The 17,648-nt window shown below is 39.8% G+C and overlaps 1 protein-coding gene across 1 annotated transcript; it reads right to left on the bottom strand.

Annotated features, from left to right (window-relative positions):
* Nucleotides 1-7,952: 7,952 nt before the first annotated feature.
* LOC132578079 (cilia- and flagella-associated protein 298-like) lies at nt 7,953-17,422 on the bottom strand. The gene is made up of 7 exons (XM_060247912.1): nt 17,274-17,422; nt 16,133-16,300; nt 14,332-14,399; nt 12,537-12,695; nt 9,557-9,688; nt 8,437-8,532; nt 7,953-8,339 (listed from the first exon to the last, which is right to left on the bottom strand). The coding sequence occupies exons 1-7, from the start codon at nt 17,410-17,412 to the stop codon at nt 8,229-8,231; spliced, it is 873 nt and encodes a 290-aa protein (XP_060103895.1). The 5' UTR covers nt 17,413-17,422; the 3' UTR covers nt 7,953-8,228.
* Nucleotides 17,423-17,648: the final 226 nt, after the last annotated feature.

Genomic DNA, 17,648 nt, shown 5'->3' with positions numbered 1-17,648 from the left:
GTTCCATATGAAGGCTTGGTGAATGGCGGTGTTGATTTCGGGCGCCAAGATTGCTCTGAAGAAGATTTTGAGTAAGGTTTCTTATTCCACAGTTTGGGCCAAGGTCGTTTAACTTGGGAACGTGGCGTGGAAACCCCCAGGTTTCTGGAGGTTCGGATACTCTTATCCATCTCCTGAAGCACCGAGTCAGTATTGGAGCTGAAGAGGCCATTGCCATCGAAGCGTAGACCGTGACCAGGAATGGTGTCATAAAGTGATGGCCGTTGTCAGGGTCTTGGCACAGGTGTCACCCGAGTTGAGTTGCTGCTTAGCCAGAATCATTCCCTCCTTTTGAATCTTCCGCAGAGCAGACATGCTCTGTTCCGGGAGGCTGGGCAAAATGTTGGAAACCTGCTCCCAGAGAGTGTATTGATATCGACCCATGCAGGCGGAGTAATTGGCAATTTTCACACCCAGGGAGCCAGCAGAGTACAGCCTTCTTCCTAGGTTATCCAATTTTCCCCCCTCCTTGTCTGGTGGAGCAGAGTGTGTCTTCTTCACTTTGGAAGATGAGGACACAACTACGGAATTCGGCTTGGGATGGGTGCAGAGGAAGTCTGCACTGGACTCTTGAATGCGATACATGTGGTCCAGTCTGCGAGATGAGATGGGCGTGAAAGCTGGTTTCTCCCAAGAAGATTTTGCAGTATGCAGCATGACAGTAGTGAGTGGTAGAGCTACTGCAGTAGAAGTGTCCATTTGAACGATGTCAAATACAGTATCTGTAACCACTGGTTGAGCTTGGACCGTAGTGAGGGACAAAGACTGAGCCATACGCTTGATAAGATTGCCATAAGACTTTAGGTCCTCCGAGGGCGAAATGGGTTGCTCCTCCACTATCTTTTGTGGTGGAGAGGGTTCCCCAGGTGAAGACGTTGTTTCCTGTTCCTCCGGCGTCAACCCTTCAATGGACCTGGGTGACGCATCAGAAGAATCAGAGCGCTCCAATAAATGTGGAGTTGGGGATGACACAGGCTCCATTATTCCGCCCTTAGACTGCTCCAAAGTGGGGTCCCGATGGGGTCGAATAGGCTCAACATCGGGCGGCTTCAACACCGACGTAGAAGGTGCTCTTTTAGATGGTCGGTAAGAGGTTCGGGATCGATGAGAAGCTTTGGAAAGCTGATCCCAGTTCATCTTTAATTTACTATGGTTTTATAATTTTTATGTAATTTTTAAACTGTATCTTAACTGTTATCTTTTATAAATTGTGTAACTGATCACGGTATATACCATGTCCTGTTAGCCGCCCTGAGCCTGCTTCGGCGGGGAGGGTGGGATATAAATAAAACTTATTATTATTATCTGGTGAGGTGGAAGCCAAGGAAACGAAGGTTGCAGCGGATATGATGAGCTCCGTCGACATTGAGGCGAGGATCAGAGGACTTAGCCAACGACCTGGTGAGGCGAATAGCTTCAGTGGAGGAACGATCGGTGCCGTCGGGTCCGATGGAGAGACCAGAAGAGCTGGAGAGACGGATTTGGTATGCTTTGGCTTATTTGATCTCTTAGCCTTCTTCTTCTTCTCCTCATGAGCGCACTTATCCTCCTTATGCCTCTTAGCAGGCGTAGAGGAATCTGACATAGCAGCCAAGCCCGAGGGCAGTCAGCGTCGGAAAGGGGACGATCAGTCTCGAGCAATGCCAATGGGTCAGCCGATGTGGTCGGTTGCTCGACCCGTTCTGCTGAGGGCAGTTTCCGAGGGAATAGTGCCTGTTCCATAAGGGCTGCTGCAAGGCGGGCAGCTCTGTTCTTTTTGGTCTGTTTAAAGAACTTCGCGCAGTGCGCACAAGAGTCCATTCTATGGAGCTCCCCAAGGCACAGTAGACACAACGAATGTCCGTCAGCTGGGGCGATCTTACTCCCACACTTAGAACACCCCCGGAAAAATCCCCAATGTCTTTCCATACGAAAATAGAAGGAAGGACGGATTGGGGGGAAGAGGGGGGAGGGTGGAAGAGCGGGAGAAAAAATAGGTCTTCGCACCCACGCTCCCCAAAAAGCCTAGTACTATAATTAACTAACTATAACAACTGTAACTATAACTACAACTATATCTATAAATATTTTTGAAAAAAGCAGTTCACTGACCGAAGCGACAAAAGATCAACCGATCAGCGCGGCGGTCAGAAGAGAACTGGCGGGATGTCCGCGCCTGTCTCAGTGGGCATGCGCAGTCGGGCTTCTGGGCATGCGCACTGGGACGCCAGTGTGGAAATCCGCAGATTTTAAGTTTACCGATTGAGATTGGCGCCAAATCCCATCAGTGTGATGCACAGAGACCACGAAGAAGATCATTAACAATTTGAGATATACAGATGATCATCCATATTACTGGCAAAAAAATAGTGAAGAAATGACTACTGATAAAGTTAAAGATGATAGAAGTAATGATTTCTGAAATCAGAGTGAGATTGAGACTAGAAAGGACAGCCACGAAGGAGCTAGAATATAGGCGTGTCACTGGAAACAGAGATCGAGATAATTCGTTTGATAGCATTTCCCATTACTGCGTTTGGTTGTTAAAGTTGGACAATGAAGAAAGCTGACGGGAAGGAAGTTGATTCATTTGAAACGTAGTGTTGTGGGAGAGTTTTACCGATACCATAGACCAGGGGTATCAAATTAATTTGTTACGAGGGCCAGATCCGACATGAGACCTTGTTGGACTGAACCATGCGTGTCATAAAGCGCAATGCTAGGTTACAGAGATATAAACTTTGTAAGGGACACAAACGCAATTAAAGATTTTTTTCTAAATAAAAAATAAAACACGCTTGAACAGCACTCTTGCCATACGTTGTTTACTTAACAGTCTCTGGTAACTGTCAGAACTTAAGAACTTCAAACGGATCCCATACTTGGTTGCAAAGTTAGGATTTTATTGAAGAGAACTAAGCACTGGAAAAGGCAAGATAACAGTGATGGCGAGAGCCAGCACCAACTCAATTTTATACACGTAAAGCAAACATCTCACAAAGCCACAATTCACACCGTAGAGGCACATCTGTCTTCTCACCATCACTATCAGTAGAGAGGATGCCTCCCTACTCCGAAGGCCATGCTGCTCGGCTTCAAAGGGTCCCAGTGTGAGAATGTGCAGAGACAAGACATAATTCATTCTACAGCCCCAAATATTTTGGATACCAGTGGGGCAAGGTTAATTACTATTCAAGCACTCTGGGTTAAGCAGAGGTTACAACATGGAGTCAGTTTGGTTCAGTAACAATACAGCTCTAAGCCACAGTAACACTACCATACAGCGTTGGTCACATTATAGGGGACCAGCTGTAAAGATACAAGTTCTGACAGTAACTAACACCTCTTGCTTTGAATGATTGCATCAAAATCTGGAAGATAATGTCTGTGCTGTAGCTGTTCAGGTGTGCATCTGTAAACTGAAAGCCTGCTTTTGCTTTATTGACACTCGTTAACAGAAATCTCACGGTCAATGCTTCGAGCCTAAGACCGAGAGGAAAACATGACACGACTGGGCATTGTAAGCTTTTGTACACAAGTTGCTTTGTATGCTAGTCAAGAATAGGTGAAGGCACGAGGGCTCTGTGTTTGTCTACAAAACCATTAGTCTTCTCTAGAGAAATAACCAGGGGTGGAATTCTAGCAGGAGCTCCTTTGCATATTAGGCCACACAACCCTGATGTAACCAATCCTCCAAGAGCTTACAAGGCCCTTTTTGGTAAGCTCTTGAAGGATTGGCTACATCAGGGTTGTGTGCCTAATATGCAAAGGAGCTCCTGCTAGAATTCCATCCCTGGAAATAACTACAACTGCTGTGTGACAGTACAAGAAGAGAGAGGCAGCAATCTACGGTGTCAGTATCAACCTTCTATCCGGGAAGTCTGGGTTCAAAATTCCCAGTCTACAAAGGAAATGTGCTGGGTGAACTTGGTCTGGATACCCACTCTTAGCCTAATCCACCTCACTGGTTTTTTGTTATTCCTTATCTAAATAGATCACATTGCTTTCCTACTGAGAAAGACTGGATCATGAAGACATGAATACAGTAAAAAAGAGGGCAGCCACGTTGCACCTAAGAAAGCCCTATCATAATCTCAACAAACCTCTCTCTCTTTGTAGCAAGGCAAAAAGCTCATACTTTGAATAAAACTTTGGTCTTAAAGTTGCTTTATTTGTTGCTCTTCTGTGCAATGGAGGGAACTGAGCAAAGTAAGCCCAGGGGATGAAAAGGGGGAGGAACCTCAGGCAATGGAGGGAAAAGAGTAGCTCAGTAGCTCTGCTGTGCAATTGAGACAGCCTGGCAAAGCAAGCTCTTGCTTTTTCCCTCCCTCTCTTACTCCCCAAGGGAGGAGCCTCAGGCAATGGAGGGAAGTGTTTTCTCTGTAGCTCCTGTGTGATCGAGAGTTTAGCAAGCAAGCTGTGATGCAAAAGAAAGCAAAAAAGAGGGAGAAGGACACAGATAACCATCAGTTATAAAGGGCTCAGACAATTATTTTTATTTAAAATAAATATTTTTTAAATGTAAAACATTAGCACGTTTGCAATATTTTATTTAAGTCTTTGGTAACTGACACCTCTTGCTCTGAATTATTGCATAAAAAACTGGAGACAATGTCTGTGCTGTAGCAATCTTGACTATACTGTTCAGGTTTGTGTCTGTAAGCTACAAACCTACTCTTGATTTATTGACATTACAGAAATCTTGTGGTCAATGCTTTGAGTCTAAGACCCAGAGGAAAACATGAAATGGCTGGGCATTTGTGAGCTTTTGTATATAAATTACTTCATGTACTGGTCAAAAACATGTGAAGGCACCATGACACAGACTGAGAGCTATGTATTTGTCTACAAAACTTTAGTCTTCCCCAGAAAAATAACTACAACTCCTATGTGGCAATGCAAGAATAGAGAGACAGCCATCTATAGTGGTCAGTATTAGCCCACTATTTGGGAAGTCTAAGTTCAAAATTCCCAGTCAATCAAAGGAAATGGTGACTGAAAGAAGCAGGCAAGGGAGAAGGGAGCAGGCAATGTCTAGTTTCTGGCAGGCCTGATTGGAGCCCTCTGGGAGCTGGATTAGGCCCATGGGACAGACGTTTGACAACCCTGTTATAGATCAAATCATGCTTGAACTCCTAGACACTAAAATGCCTAAACCAAGGCTATTATACTTGGTCACATTATAAGACAAGAGTCACTGGAAGAACAACGCTAGGAAGAGTAGAAGGCAGCAGAAAAAGAGGAAGACCCAACATGAGATGCATTAACTCAAAAGAAGCCTCAATCCTCAGCTTGCAAGACCTGAGCAAGGCAGTTAACAATAAGATGTTCTGGAGATCATTCATTCATATGGTCATAAGTCATAAGCAACTTGATGGCACAATACACACATATGCTAGCTTACTATAATATCCTTTGAGCTTCTGTCCAGCAAAATAGAAAACCACAGAAGAATAATGCCATTGCAGAGTTAAATTCCTTTGTGTAGCATACTGTCATATTTTCAACCACCTCTACAGCACAATGCAGTGCCTACAGATTGTCCATCCATCATTATATTTCAAGAGCTTATGCTTTCTGATTTATGTATCTGAATAATAAGGAAATCCTGAAATGCATCAACAAGCCTATGAGTTCTCCCAGAAGCACAGTCAATGTTTGCAAGATTTTATATTTTTAATCAATGTTTTATGCCACATGGTCTGTCCACCATAAGCACAATTTACTGCCAAGTGCGTTCTATCATAGTGGAAAGAAGAGCACATAGCCTTTGGAAAAAGAACAAAAATAAGTTTTTGTGAAAAGGTAATTTAGTTTGGGACAGCTGTGCAAATGAGGGACCTGTTCCTGAATATGACTGCCATCATCCTTCCACTGAAAATTACAGGGAAAAGTTGTACTTAGTGGTACAATAGCACCTGTAAAAGCAAAGCTTACTGGGAAAATATACACTGATGAAGAATTTGTGATGCAATGGCTGAGTACCCACCACCTTTTGAATCTGGAGTCTAGTGAAAGGTCCTTATGCTGTTTTTCTATTTTGCGAAATCCTGCTTAAAAATCCATTTGTATGTGAAAACTAGTTATCTATCACTGGAAGATGTAATGCAGAATGCTTGCTGACAGCTCTGTAAGACACTGAAAAAAATAATATGAAAATTTAAAAAGCTCCAAACCATTTGTGAAATTTGCCATTATTTTTCCATGCTAAAAAGACCAAAATATTGTTAATCTAAAAGGAAGCCATTATTTGAAATGGTTTGTATACTTTCTGGAATCCATTAAGACTGATCAAACCATCTGGGAAACACTGCTCCAAAGATACCAATCTTCATATTTTTCCATGTTTCCATTTATAGCAAAAGTAAATAAATCTTTTTTATTACCATGAGACTGAAAAATGCTCCCTTTACCAAGTTCTTTCAGAACACATATGAACTTCCTGGTGAAGTCTTTATGATTTTAGTTGGAACAACACATTTTGTTGCTGTTTTGCTTCTTCAGAAATCTATCATTACAAAGACTGTTGGCTACAAGATTTTGTTCATCTTCAAATGTTCACAGAATAAGTTCAGTCCTACTGTATGGAGATAGATCAAGATGGATGGTTGTGTTAGTCTCTCTGTAGCAGTACAAAAGAGCAAAAGTAGCACCTTAAAAACTAACAAAATTTGTGGCAGGGTGTAAGCTTTCATGAGATGTGAGCAGTGACACAAATTTTGTTAGGCTTTAGGGTGATCCTGGACTTTCACTCTTTTCTAGTCCTACCCTATGTTTACTGAATAGGGTGCACTGCTACCAGAAGATGGGCAATATTAGAACTCTCAACACTGATTAGCCATTGGGTCTCAGGTATGCATGCGAACAGCAATTGTCAATGGTTTGGCAACTCCCCCGTGTACAACAGTCCAGCAATTCAGAATGCTGGGCTGTTTGGTCATGTAGTTCCATCCATCCGTCGGTGTGAACCAGGAAAATGGTGGTTTGTTTTGTGATTAATTTGATTTCTGAAGCGGTTCATGGTTCATGAGACGTAAAACTCACCAGGAGTCCCCACCAGGCTGTCCTCCACCTGCCCTCCAAGTTTGGCAGACTGAATTTAGGATTTCAGAGTTATAGCCTTCCCAAAGCACATGCCCCCCATGAAAGCTCAGCTTTAGCTCACACAACAACTAACTCTATTTTCATGCTGCAGAATGGGAGCTCTGTGACTGGCTCTTGGAGCTGCCAATCAAGCTGCTATGGGTGTTTCTAGGGCTCCAAGAAGTCTATCCCCAACACTGCTTAGGAATTCATTGAATCAATGCCAGGCTGTCTAGGAAAACAAACTTAAAAATGAACCAAATGAATCACCAAGGTCCAAATTAGTTCAGAACAAACCACGAATCAGCACCCCCCCCACATTGTTCCCAACAATGGGGACCTAAGGTAGGCAACAAAGTTAACACTCACAATAGCAATTAAAAACTAAACATTACCCAAGTTGAAAAAGCTTTAAAACCTTCTTGAGGAGTAGTTTTACAGCCCTTTCACAATGCTGTCAGGGCAGAGGCTTTCCTCAACTTTTCAGGGATGCCATTTCATAAAACAGGCAGCGTTTACAGGAGTTAGATGACCATGCCTGGATGGGGTGACACTGCTCCTTCAGATATCTGAAGTGAGCAGTTGACTCAACAGAAGTTCATACCTTGCCACAAATTCTGTTAGTCTTTAAAGTGCTACTAGAATCTTGCTCTTTTCTAGTTTCTTTTCCTAGAAATTAGTCTCCCTCCCATAAGAAGAACCTGGTTAGTAGGATTCTCCCCCAATTTTTCATCCCAGGACACATCAGCCAAAGTATGAAAGTGGACTGTCTAGAAATGTCGCTTCAAAGAGATACTGAATGTTGCAAAAGCATGCCATCAGTGGAACAAAGGGACCAGAAGAACTGCGGAACAAGGACAAACTTATTTATTAGTATGACAGCTTTTTAAAATGTAAGCATCTGATCTGATAGTCTATTAAAACTGATTTTCAACACAACACAACCCGTTCTACTGGTAAAGTGTGGCTTGTGCATAAGACTGAGACTAATATTGAACCAAACTCCATAATAAATTTCTTCTATGGCACTACAATTAAGAATATACAATGCACAGATTTGTATTCATATATCCACTATAACCAGTAGATTCATGAATTTTGTTAAAAATAAATCTATACAACTCATTTTATCTTGGTCTCCATTTGATGTCCTTTACACCATGAAAATGTCTTTTCAAAGCATGACTGTCAGCCCATTCAGAATCTAAACAGGAATCATCATCATTTTCTTCTAATTTCTGGGGAAAAAAGAGCACAATGTTATAAATTTAAAAATCATTTAGTTGCATTATCTTCAGATACATATGGTATACATACTTCAGCAACACCCAATACCTTTAGTTCCTCCTGTCTTTTGTAATAATAAAGCATCATTTGTTTTTGTTCTTCATTACTTATAACAGGTTCTCGGGCTGGAGCACCTTGTCCTTTCTGGGAAAATAAAGATGGAATTGTTGCTGTAAGTAAAAATCCAAAATCAACATAGGATTATGCAGATTATGTATTTTATTGTATTAACTATTAATGTATTTTAAGCTGATTTATTGTTAGAGTTTTATGTTGTAAGCCGCCCTGAGCCCGCTTCGGTGGGGTAGGGCGGGATATAAATCGAATGAAATAAATAAAATAAATAAAAAATAAAAGCCCAATTGATTTCCAATGGGTGGGCTTATTAGAGACAAAGAGCAGATTTCACTCCCCATCATGTTTTCATTCTGAGTATTTTCTGATAGGAACCTTATAGTCAACTCAAACAGACACAGGCATTTCAGAATAAGTAGTACAATGAATTGCCATCACAAAAGAACCATTGCCTGAGCATTAATGATTGCCATATTGAACATATGAAGCTGCCTTATACTGAAGCAGACCCTTGCTCCATCAAAGTCAGTATTGTCTTCTCAGACTGGCAGCGGCTCTCCAGGGTCTCAAGCTGAGGTTTTTCACACCTATTTGCCTGGACCCTTTTTTTGGAGATGCCAGGGATTGAACCTGGGATCTTCTGCTTCCCAAGCAGATGCTCTACCACTGAGCCACCGTCCCATCCCCATATTGTATGGCAGAGATGCAATTCTAATTTTTTCCATTATACCCCCAAGCAATGTTCCCTCTAAGCTGCAGAGTCTTGTGAGCAAAAATTCTGCTTTGTGAGCTACTGTCATTAAAGTTGTAAGCCGCTGCATAAATTAGTGTGCTCTGGGGTCATCCTTCCTGAGCTAAGACAAAAATGTGTGATCTAAAAATCTGTGAGCTAGCTCACGCTAGCTTAGAGGGAACATTGTCCCCAAGTTAAAAACAACAACCACCAAGTTGTTTGTGACCCATCATGCATAGGGCATGTGTAAAGATTAGTGCTGGAACCATGAGAAACAGCACTGCAATTCAATGAACCGTTGCTCAGTCTTGACAAAGCCCCGGACAACCAATGCAGAACCACAAAAAGACTTGTACTTACTTTCTGTATCTTGACAATAATTTTTGTTTTATCATTTTTGCCCACATAGTCAGAAAGCTGATTTGTCCTTTTCAGCTCCTTTACTGCCCACCACAACTGTGCCTCTGGTTCCTGAATAACTTCAAGAGCAGCCTGTGAAAAAAATGTCAAATGCAAGGAAATGCATAATGTGCATGGCGTTTCCAATAACAAATACAAAAATTACAAACTGTACAGGTTTCCCTTTAATGGAGTAAGGGAACAACTTGGCCTCCAGCTGAAATGTTTCAACTCAACAAGAGATGAGGAAAAGGAAGCCTACTGTATAGGAAATCCAGCTCACATATTTTGATACATTAAGAGAATAACAGCTATATTATGATAGAACTATAAGTGATTAAATGGGTAGCTACGTGTTAATATTAAAACATCCCTCTACTGTACAGGTTTGTAAATATATTTATAACGTCATGGCTAAGGGATTGGACAAATGTGTTTTTTCATGTCAGTAGTGATATTACTGGCTCTAACCATGGGTCTTCAAAGTAGTCACACAATTAGATCATATATTTTTTAAAAAACCAGAATTGCTGGAATGCTAGTTGGTATAAAATTGCATTTTGACAGCAAACGTAATTTTCCAGTTGGCAGAAACGAATATTGAAGATACAGGAAATGATCCTTTTTTTGTGGCTGGGAGGTGTCCTATGAACAATGGGTTAACTCTCCAGAGTACTATAGACTTGTGCAAATGAACCTGAAACTACTCCATATCATAGGAGGAAGCCCCTTACAGTATTTTATGTGTGTCAGCAAAAGACATCAGGAGGACAGAAAAAGGAGATAGAAAGAAGCAACTGAGATAACCTGGAGTCCCTAAAAATGAGAGGTCCTATGCCCCAGTGGGGACAGGCCATTCTTCATTCACTGACAAGAAGATCACAGTAGGCCCTGCATTCCTTTCTACATCAGCAGTGGAATGTGTCCAATAAACAGTGGAATGCTTCAAAGTAGGCTGTCCATGCAAAGGAGGGAGAACACTGCTAGCGCAGAGGAAGCTGTACAGAAAAGATATGTTGTTGAGTCTCCCAAAAGCTGCATCAGGGCAATCTTGTAATGTTTTGCAAAAAGAAATGCATGCTGCAGCTGGACAAAAGTCTTTAATGGGTGTCCTAGTACTTCAGAGGTGGCCACTCTTCTGGTGGAGTACACAGTAATCTTTGCCGCCGCCAGAAAGAAAAAGAGGAAAAAGAATCTGAGAAGATAGTAAAGTGAGTTGGAAAGAAACTGAATAAATAAAAAATGGAGAAAAGACACAACATGACACAGAAAAAACAAGAACAAGATTAGTTTTGGCTAGAAAGATTAGTTTGGCTGGGAAAGAATTAGGAAGGGCTCCCTCCTATAGTGACGGGTGCCCTTAGGTTCATTTGCACGAATCCTGAGTTAATCCCTCATTCATAGGGCATCTTCTTTTGGCAATGGAGACCTTGCTTCCTGAAGGAACACAAGTATCTCATAGAGTCAGTGCAAACCAAGGGTCATGTAACCTACATGCAGGCTGCAGCTTTAACTTTGTTTACTTGGAAAATCAATCAACTAACACTTCACTTAATTAACAGTGGGAAATGAATCTTAACTGCAAATTTTAGTCACAGTTAAGGGCATACTTGTTTGTATCTTGGTGAGTTAATGTAACAGGTTGAAATACAAGTTATTCAAGTGCCTGTTCTGACAAAAGAATGCTAGGGAGTTTTTTTTAAAATTCTAGATTACCTTTAAGCATTCCTCATTAAATTAAAAGTTCATATGATGAAAATATGTAATAAGTACATTAAATAATTAATTGGTTAAAATGCAGAGAGTAATCAACTAAAATATTTAATGGATTCACAGATTTAATAATCGTAATGCTAAGAACTTCCTGGGACTATGAAGAGAAAGTCAACTCAGAATGACTTGAATTAACTTCCCAGAGTGGAAAGACTTTTTGGACAAATTCAGTTGAATGATAAATTGTTTTAATAATTTCTATTATGTTACCTTTCATTATAGCTGTAAGACTTAACAGCAGGGTTTACAAATAGCTTTAAGTATAATACTCATATTCTTACTCTTAAATTATCTAGAAGGTTGCCTTTCCTTATCAGGTGACTGATTCTGTTGATATGTAGTGGGATTCAAAGCAACATAATTGGATTCCACTGTGTTGGGATGCTATAATATATGCATCATTTCCTTGCTAAGTTAGTTTCAAAAGCCGTATGTTATATTTAATTCCAGTAATAGCAGTGCCTTCAGTGACAAATATTCATACCTCCATACTTCATTTCTAACCACAATGCAAAATATATTGAATCCAAAGATACTGTTCTACCAGAACAGCACCACTTAAACTGTGGACCAAGGAACGAGGAAGTATTTCTTGTCAATTCCGTCCTCCTTCTGAGGACCCACCACTCTGCCCTCAATGCTGATCATGAAGGTCTTCTGACCCTTGGGAATAGAACTTCAGGGGGCAAATGTGGAAAGTCCCATTCTGCTTTCTTCAATCCCACTGTGATACTGTTGAGCCAATCTTTTTCATATTTACATGATCCTAAAAATCAACTAAATGGTAATTTAAATGGATTTCATGCTTGTCTAGCATGTTTTATTCATTAACTGAATTTTCACAAGCAGTAGGATAGAAACTCCTTTTTTCCAGCTTTCTAGTAAAGAAATCTGTAGCAATGTACAGTTGCTCTGTGGCTGCAGGAGGGATAGGAAAAAAAAAACACTCTGATCCTAGTGCAAGAAGGCAGGAGTTAAGATCTTCCCCTGCAGAAGCACCAGCAACATAAAGCCTTTTTAAAAATATAAAATGGATAGTAGGATGCAAAGACCTCTTGAAACGAAGCAATTTAGCAATCTAATAAAAAATAAATGATAAATACATGCTCTGTAAAATCCCCAATCTTTCAATCCAGAAAATATTAATGCAATCAAAGTAAATTATTACATGAGTTCCTGACAGATCTTCTTTATTTTCAAATTCCATTCTAATTGGATCATATGGAGGCAGTCCCATCGGATAAACAATCATCACAGCTCCTCGAAGTTGATCCAGAGCATCTTTCACCATATCCATATTAACATATACATTAGCTTGAACTTGTTTCTGAAATATAGACGAAAGTCATTATTTAATTCAACAAAGCACAAAGAAAATAATGTTTTCCAGTCAGTCTGCAATATGGATCAGCGTGGCATTTGAGCGTAAAGCCTCTCTTAATTTTATGCTAATTTATTAAGAAACATGTAAAGGTTTGTTTTATTGTATGCACAATATAGCAGTTTACATTAGTAGGGATAAACTGACACATTAATTTCTAAAGGTTTAATTTAAAAGGGCTGTAGAAAGTATTTGTAACAGATTTTCAGTGGGTAACCCGTATATGAGATTACTTTTTAGAGAATGTGATAGTCATAAATATATACATTTATAAATCTAGAATTATTATCTACAAAGCAACAAATGACAGCGATCCATTCAAAATTAAGAACATAAAGTGTGTTTGGGTATAAATGTGTGTGTGTGGAAGAACTGAGCATGTGCTTAGCTCACCTTCTGAAATGAATGGTAGTTTAAGATTTCAGTAAGCTTCTTTCTCTTTAAAAATGTAAATAGAAGCATAGGAGAAGAGAGACTCCTTGTGGACAACAACTGTTGGGTTAATTAATAGCAAACATTGTGTGCCACCATTCTGGGCCACCTTACTAAAGGGGGGAAAAAACCCAAACCACAACTGATGCATTCCCTCTCCTGAAGGGCAAATAAGAGCTAGGGAAGCAATTATGTCAGGAACCCACCATCAGACTAGCAGATCCACCTCACCCCCCCTCCGCTCAATCCTAGGTTTTAAAAAGTCAGGAGACCAGAGATCTCCTGCATTAACATGTATTTTATAGCAAATTACAAGTTTACAAATTCTTATGTTTTCAAAATTATTTATTTCATTACTAATTAACCATTACACTTCTAGCACACCCTTCCCCAAACCACAAGACGCAGGGTGGGTAACAAGTTAAAAACAGTATCATAATTAATTATTAAAACAATGTAACGTAATAGCAATTAAGATAAAAACAGACGGCAATGTAGGCACTAATACAATGGATCAACAACCTTTACAGCAAGAACAAAAATTAAGTTCAGGAATCTGATGTCATTTGCTCGACATAATAAATATTTGACTATAAGAAGATCTACAAACTGTTTTCGTCAACTTGAGTGATTTGATATTCCAAAGAAACTTAACTATGGGCAGGTATCAATAAAGTAGGGTAATTTTACATACAACTTTTGAGTTACTGGGATCATTTGTTCCATGGGTTTGCCACATTAACAATATCAAAGGGCAGTGGTGTACTGCACATTCTCATTATTACTTAGCGCAGAGTCCCGCAAGCTCAAACCTTAAAAATACTGGTCACACATTAATCCTTAAAGCAGCTTCTTTTGACAACACAGAAGGTCTGTGTAGAATAACAGAGTTGGAAGGACTCTCCAGGGTCATCTAGTCCACCCCGCTGTACAATGCAGGAAATTCACAAATAACTCCCCCTAAATTCACAGGATCAGCATTGCTGTCAGATAGCCATCTCGCCACTGTTTAAAAACCTCCAAGGAAGGAGAGCCCACCACCTCCCAAAGAAGACTGTTCCACTGAGGAACATGCATAATTATTTTAAAAGTTTAAAAATATCAATGAAATTACTTTTATAATGCTAGTATTTGTCTAACAATTTATTACCTTAGAAATTAGTGCCTTGACTTCTTCTGTTGTTGCTTTTAGAACCCGCTTCATTTTTTCATTTGGAGCTTTAAAGTAACAGACGTGATTAATACCCATGTCATTGTACAAAACATGTTGCATAAAACCAATATTCCAATTTTGCACAAAGGATGTACTGGAAATGCCTCTAAATTAAATGCCAGATGTAGTCAAAGCTTATATTAGTCAATGAAGTTCTCTAACAACTAGATAGAGGGCTGTATCCTATGATTCTATTCACTGAAAGCAAAGCTTTCTGCTGGCATAAGGACGCTCTTCTGCACCAAAGCACCACTATAATTAGAATGACATCCCAGGAAACAATCCAGAGCTTCAAAAATAGAACCAAGTCAAGCAAACTTGGTTCTAAAGAGGCTACAAGAGAAGGGATTAAAAAAAATCACATCACATTCTTCTGCATACATCTGATTATGCTAAATTATAACAAGTTGATTACTGATATATCCTTGGATTTGGAGAGATGAGCAATCTTAAATCTTTCTCTTTTGAGGGGTATTTTTTGTATTTTTATGTGTATGTGTGTGCACCTTCACCTGGCACAGAAATGACAAGAGCTCATGGACATTTTAAAAAAAAATTGGAAACCTCTTATAGATGCTGTTATGGCTGAGCCTGCCTTGGTGCAGTAAATAACCAAGCTTACACTGGGTTTAGTTCAAGTCACTCTCCAATGTCACACACAGTTAAAACAAAGAAGCTTTATTAGAGACATTTTAAAAAAAGTTTAAAACAGATTATGTAGTTCAGTGGCAATCACTGATCAGGAAAATAATAAAGCTAACTAGCTGACTATTTATTTTATTCTGGAATACTCAACCATAAACTTTGACATTAGAGGGATTAAGCTGGAGACCTGTAAGGAACTTTGTGCAGGGTTGAGAATTACCTTCAAAATTCTAAACTATCCCAGCAGCTTTTGCTGACTGCTTTCTCCCATGTCTCCCATTTGCCTCCTTTAACTGGTTTCAATGTTCCATGCTTTCTGGAGCATGTTCAGGCCTCATCAGGCCATTTTGCTACTTTCCCTTTTGTTGTTGTTAATCTATAAAGCCATTTCTCCACTTCATATCTGAGGATCTCCTCATGTTCTGTATATTTAGGAAGAATTTAAAAGTCCGCTTTCTTACCTGTTGGAGGTTGGCTTTGCAGATTTCATGACTGGCATGAGTCAGCCATTTTATTATTATATAGTAACAACGTTCTATAGTGCCGGCTGAATATTACATTACTAGCTGTAATTTGTATTTCCCTGAGTTAGATACAAGGGACTTACCGTAATATGGAGCTTTATAAGAGCAACATATATGGTCTGTTGCTTCAGCCAATCTCACATTTATATAGCTTAAAATAATGTTGATATATACATTGAACAAACTACATTTAATATTTGGATTAGTTAAGGCAGTGACATTGGTTACTTATATGACATTACAACTACTGTCTCTCTGGATAAGGTATTTACAATTACCTCTGACTGTAATAAGTATAAGAGAACAAACACAATACTGTGTAAGAAAGAACAACATGCCGATTTCCATCAGGGACGCTGCATAGCAATCCCCGTCTTCTTTAGTAGTCAACCACCCAAGTACTGACTGTGGCCGACCCTGCTTAGCTCCCAAGCACTAGCCTGGGCTATCCTGGCTGCATAACTTTGCTATAAAAATGAATAAATATCTTCAATACACAACCCACTTCAGGTTTCCAACCTGTGGACTGAAGACCGCTATGACAAGATATGTATCCTCGTTGCATTTACCGTGGCCATTTCTTCGCCCAATTTCATCTTTTTTAAATACACTTCCACCGCTTGGAATACATTTTCCTGCCCATTCATCTTTCAACTTCAGCTCTTCAATTTGTTCATCTGTCAAACCTTGCATGTTAGGAGGTAATAAAATACCATGTTCTGCCAGCATTTCCATTTCTTTAAAAAAAGAAGATAAAAAATGGAATAAGAATGTTGTTTCCCATCAGACCCTTCTGAACATTTGAGAAGTTCCTGTTCTCCTAGAGTTGGATCCAAAGAACCGCAAGCAGAGCTCTACACATGGCACAGAGGCTACCATGCCCCTCCTTTCCATAAATACAGCTTCTGGGGACCTTCTAGATTCAGTGCAGCGTCTGCTGTAGAGCATTCTGTCATGGGAAGAGAAAAGTCCATCCACTGGCAGAAAAGAAATATTGTTACTTAGAAATCAAGAAGTATTATAGCACCAGAGTATAAATCTGTACTATCACAGTCATGTTTAAAAATTATTTATATCTGTTTTGAATCCTGCACAGGAAATCTGGGGACATCAACAAGATTTCACTTGAAATAAGATGGTGATTTATTCTAGAGTTAAAGAAACACCAAGCGATCAGCATAACATTGTAGCTCAAGTAGCTGCTTGTAGAACTATAGCTGAGTGTCCCTGTGCCCACAGAGCACATGAAGACCTTCCAAGTAGAAAACACAGCAATCAATCAAGAACAAAACTAAACAACCCTGATTGTCATCTGCACTGCACATCTGCAATTCAAGAAGGCTCAAAGAGGCCAGATAATTTAGTGTAAGGGTGACAGCCAGTTTCCATCACTGTCCCCTTCACATTGCCTCCAACATATAGCACAAGGCCTTTTGTGGCACAATCTGGCCACAGAGTCTAAGTAGTGCACAGAAAACTATTGCACTAGGGCCAAAATTTGGATGCTGGCACCAGCATTACAGTGAGAGTTACCACAAGCATCCAGGAGCCTTACCCAAATCCTATGTACTGGAACTTTGGCACAGGAACTCATATGAAAAGAGTGTCAATCACAAACAAGAATACAGCAAACTTACAGTCAGTATTAGGACAGTTGTGTTCCTGAGGACAGTCAGAGAACAACAGAAAGGCAACAGATAAACTTGATACCTGCACAAACACGTTGAACTTTGAGCCTTCCATTGTAGATCCTTGTCACTGCTAATGTTAAATCTTCAATGGAAGTGCTGCATGTTGTTTCCAGCAAAAACTGGCTCTCATCACCACGCTTCACATGGAGCAGAACCATTTCTGCAAACAAAACTACAAAAGATGATAAGGATTAAAAAACAAACTCAGCATACAGTGAAAATTTATTTTCTAATTTACTTAATTTACAGTCCACCTTTCTCACAGAGTAAAAGAGGATTACATAATATAAAGTATTGCAACCAAATAACACAAGAGAACTAATAAGAAATGCAAAAGGACTAGGATTACTAAATTAGGAAGAGTGCATAAATCAATATATGTCAAGTGATACAG

This window comes from Heteronotia binoei, chromosome 10, assembly GCF_032191835.1.
Source record: "Heteronotia binoei isolate CCM8104 ecotype False Entrance Well chromosome 10, APGP_CSIRO_Hbin_v1, whole genome shotgun sequence".
In the NCBI taxonomy this organism is placed as follows: Eukaryota; Metazoa; Chordata; class Lepidosauria; order Squamata; family Gekkonidae; genus Heteronotia; species Heteronotia binoei.
The sequence above is the reverse complement of the archived record's forward strand: the minus strand, read 5'-3'. Positions and strand labels throughout refer to the sequence as shown.

Coding starts and splice junctions, on each gene's coding strand:
- LOC132578079 (XM_060247912.1), bottom strand. CDS start 17,412: ATGGTTCTGCTCCATGTGAAGCGTGGTGATGAGAGCCAGTTTTTGCTG. Junction 16,301..17,273: donor AGTTCAACGTGTTTGTGCAG/GTATCAAGTTTA, acceptor CTTTTTTTAAAG/AAATGGAAATGCTGGCAGAA. Junction 9,689..12,536: donor AAGATCTGTCAGGAACTCAT/GTAATAATTTAC, acceptor TTTTTTTCACAG/GCTGCTCTTGAAGTTATTCA.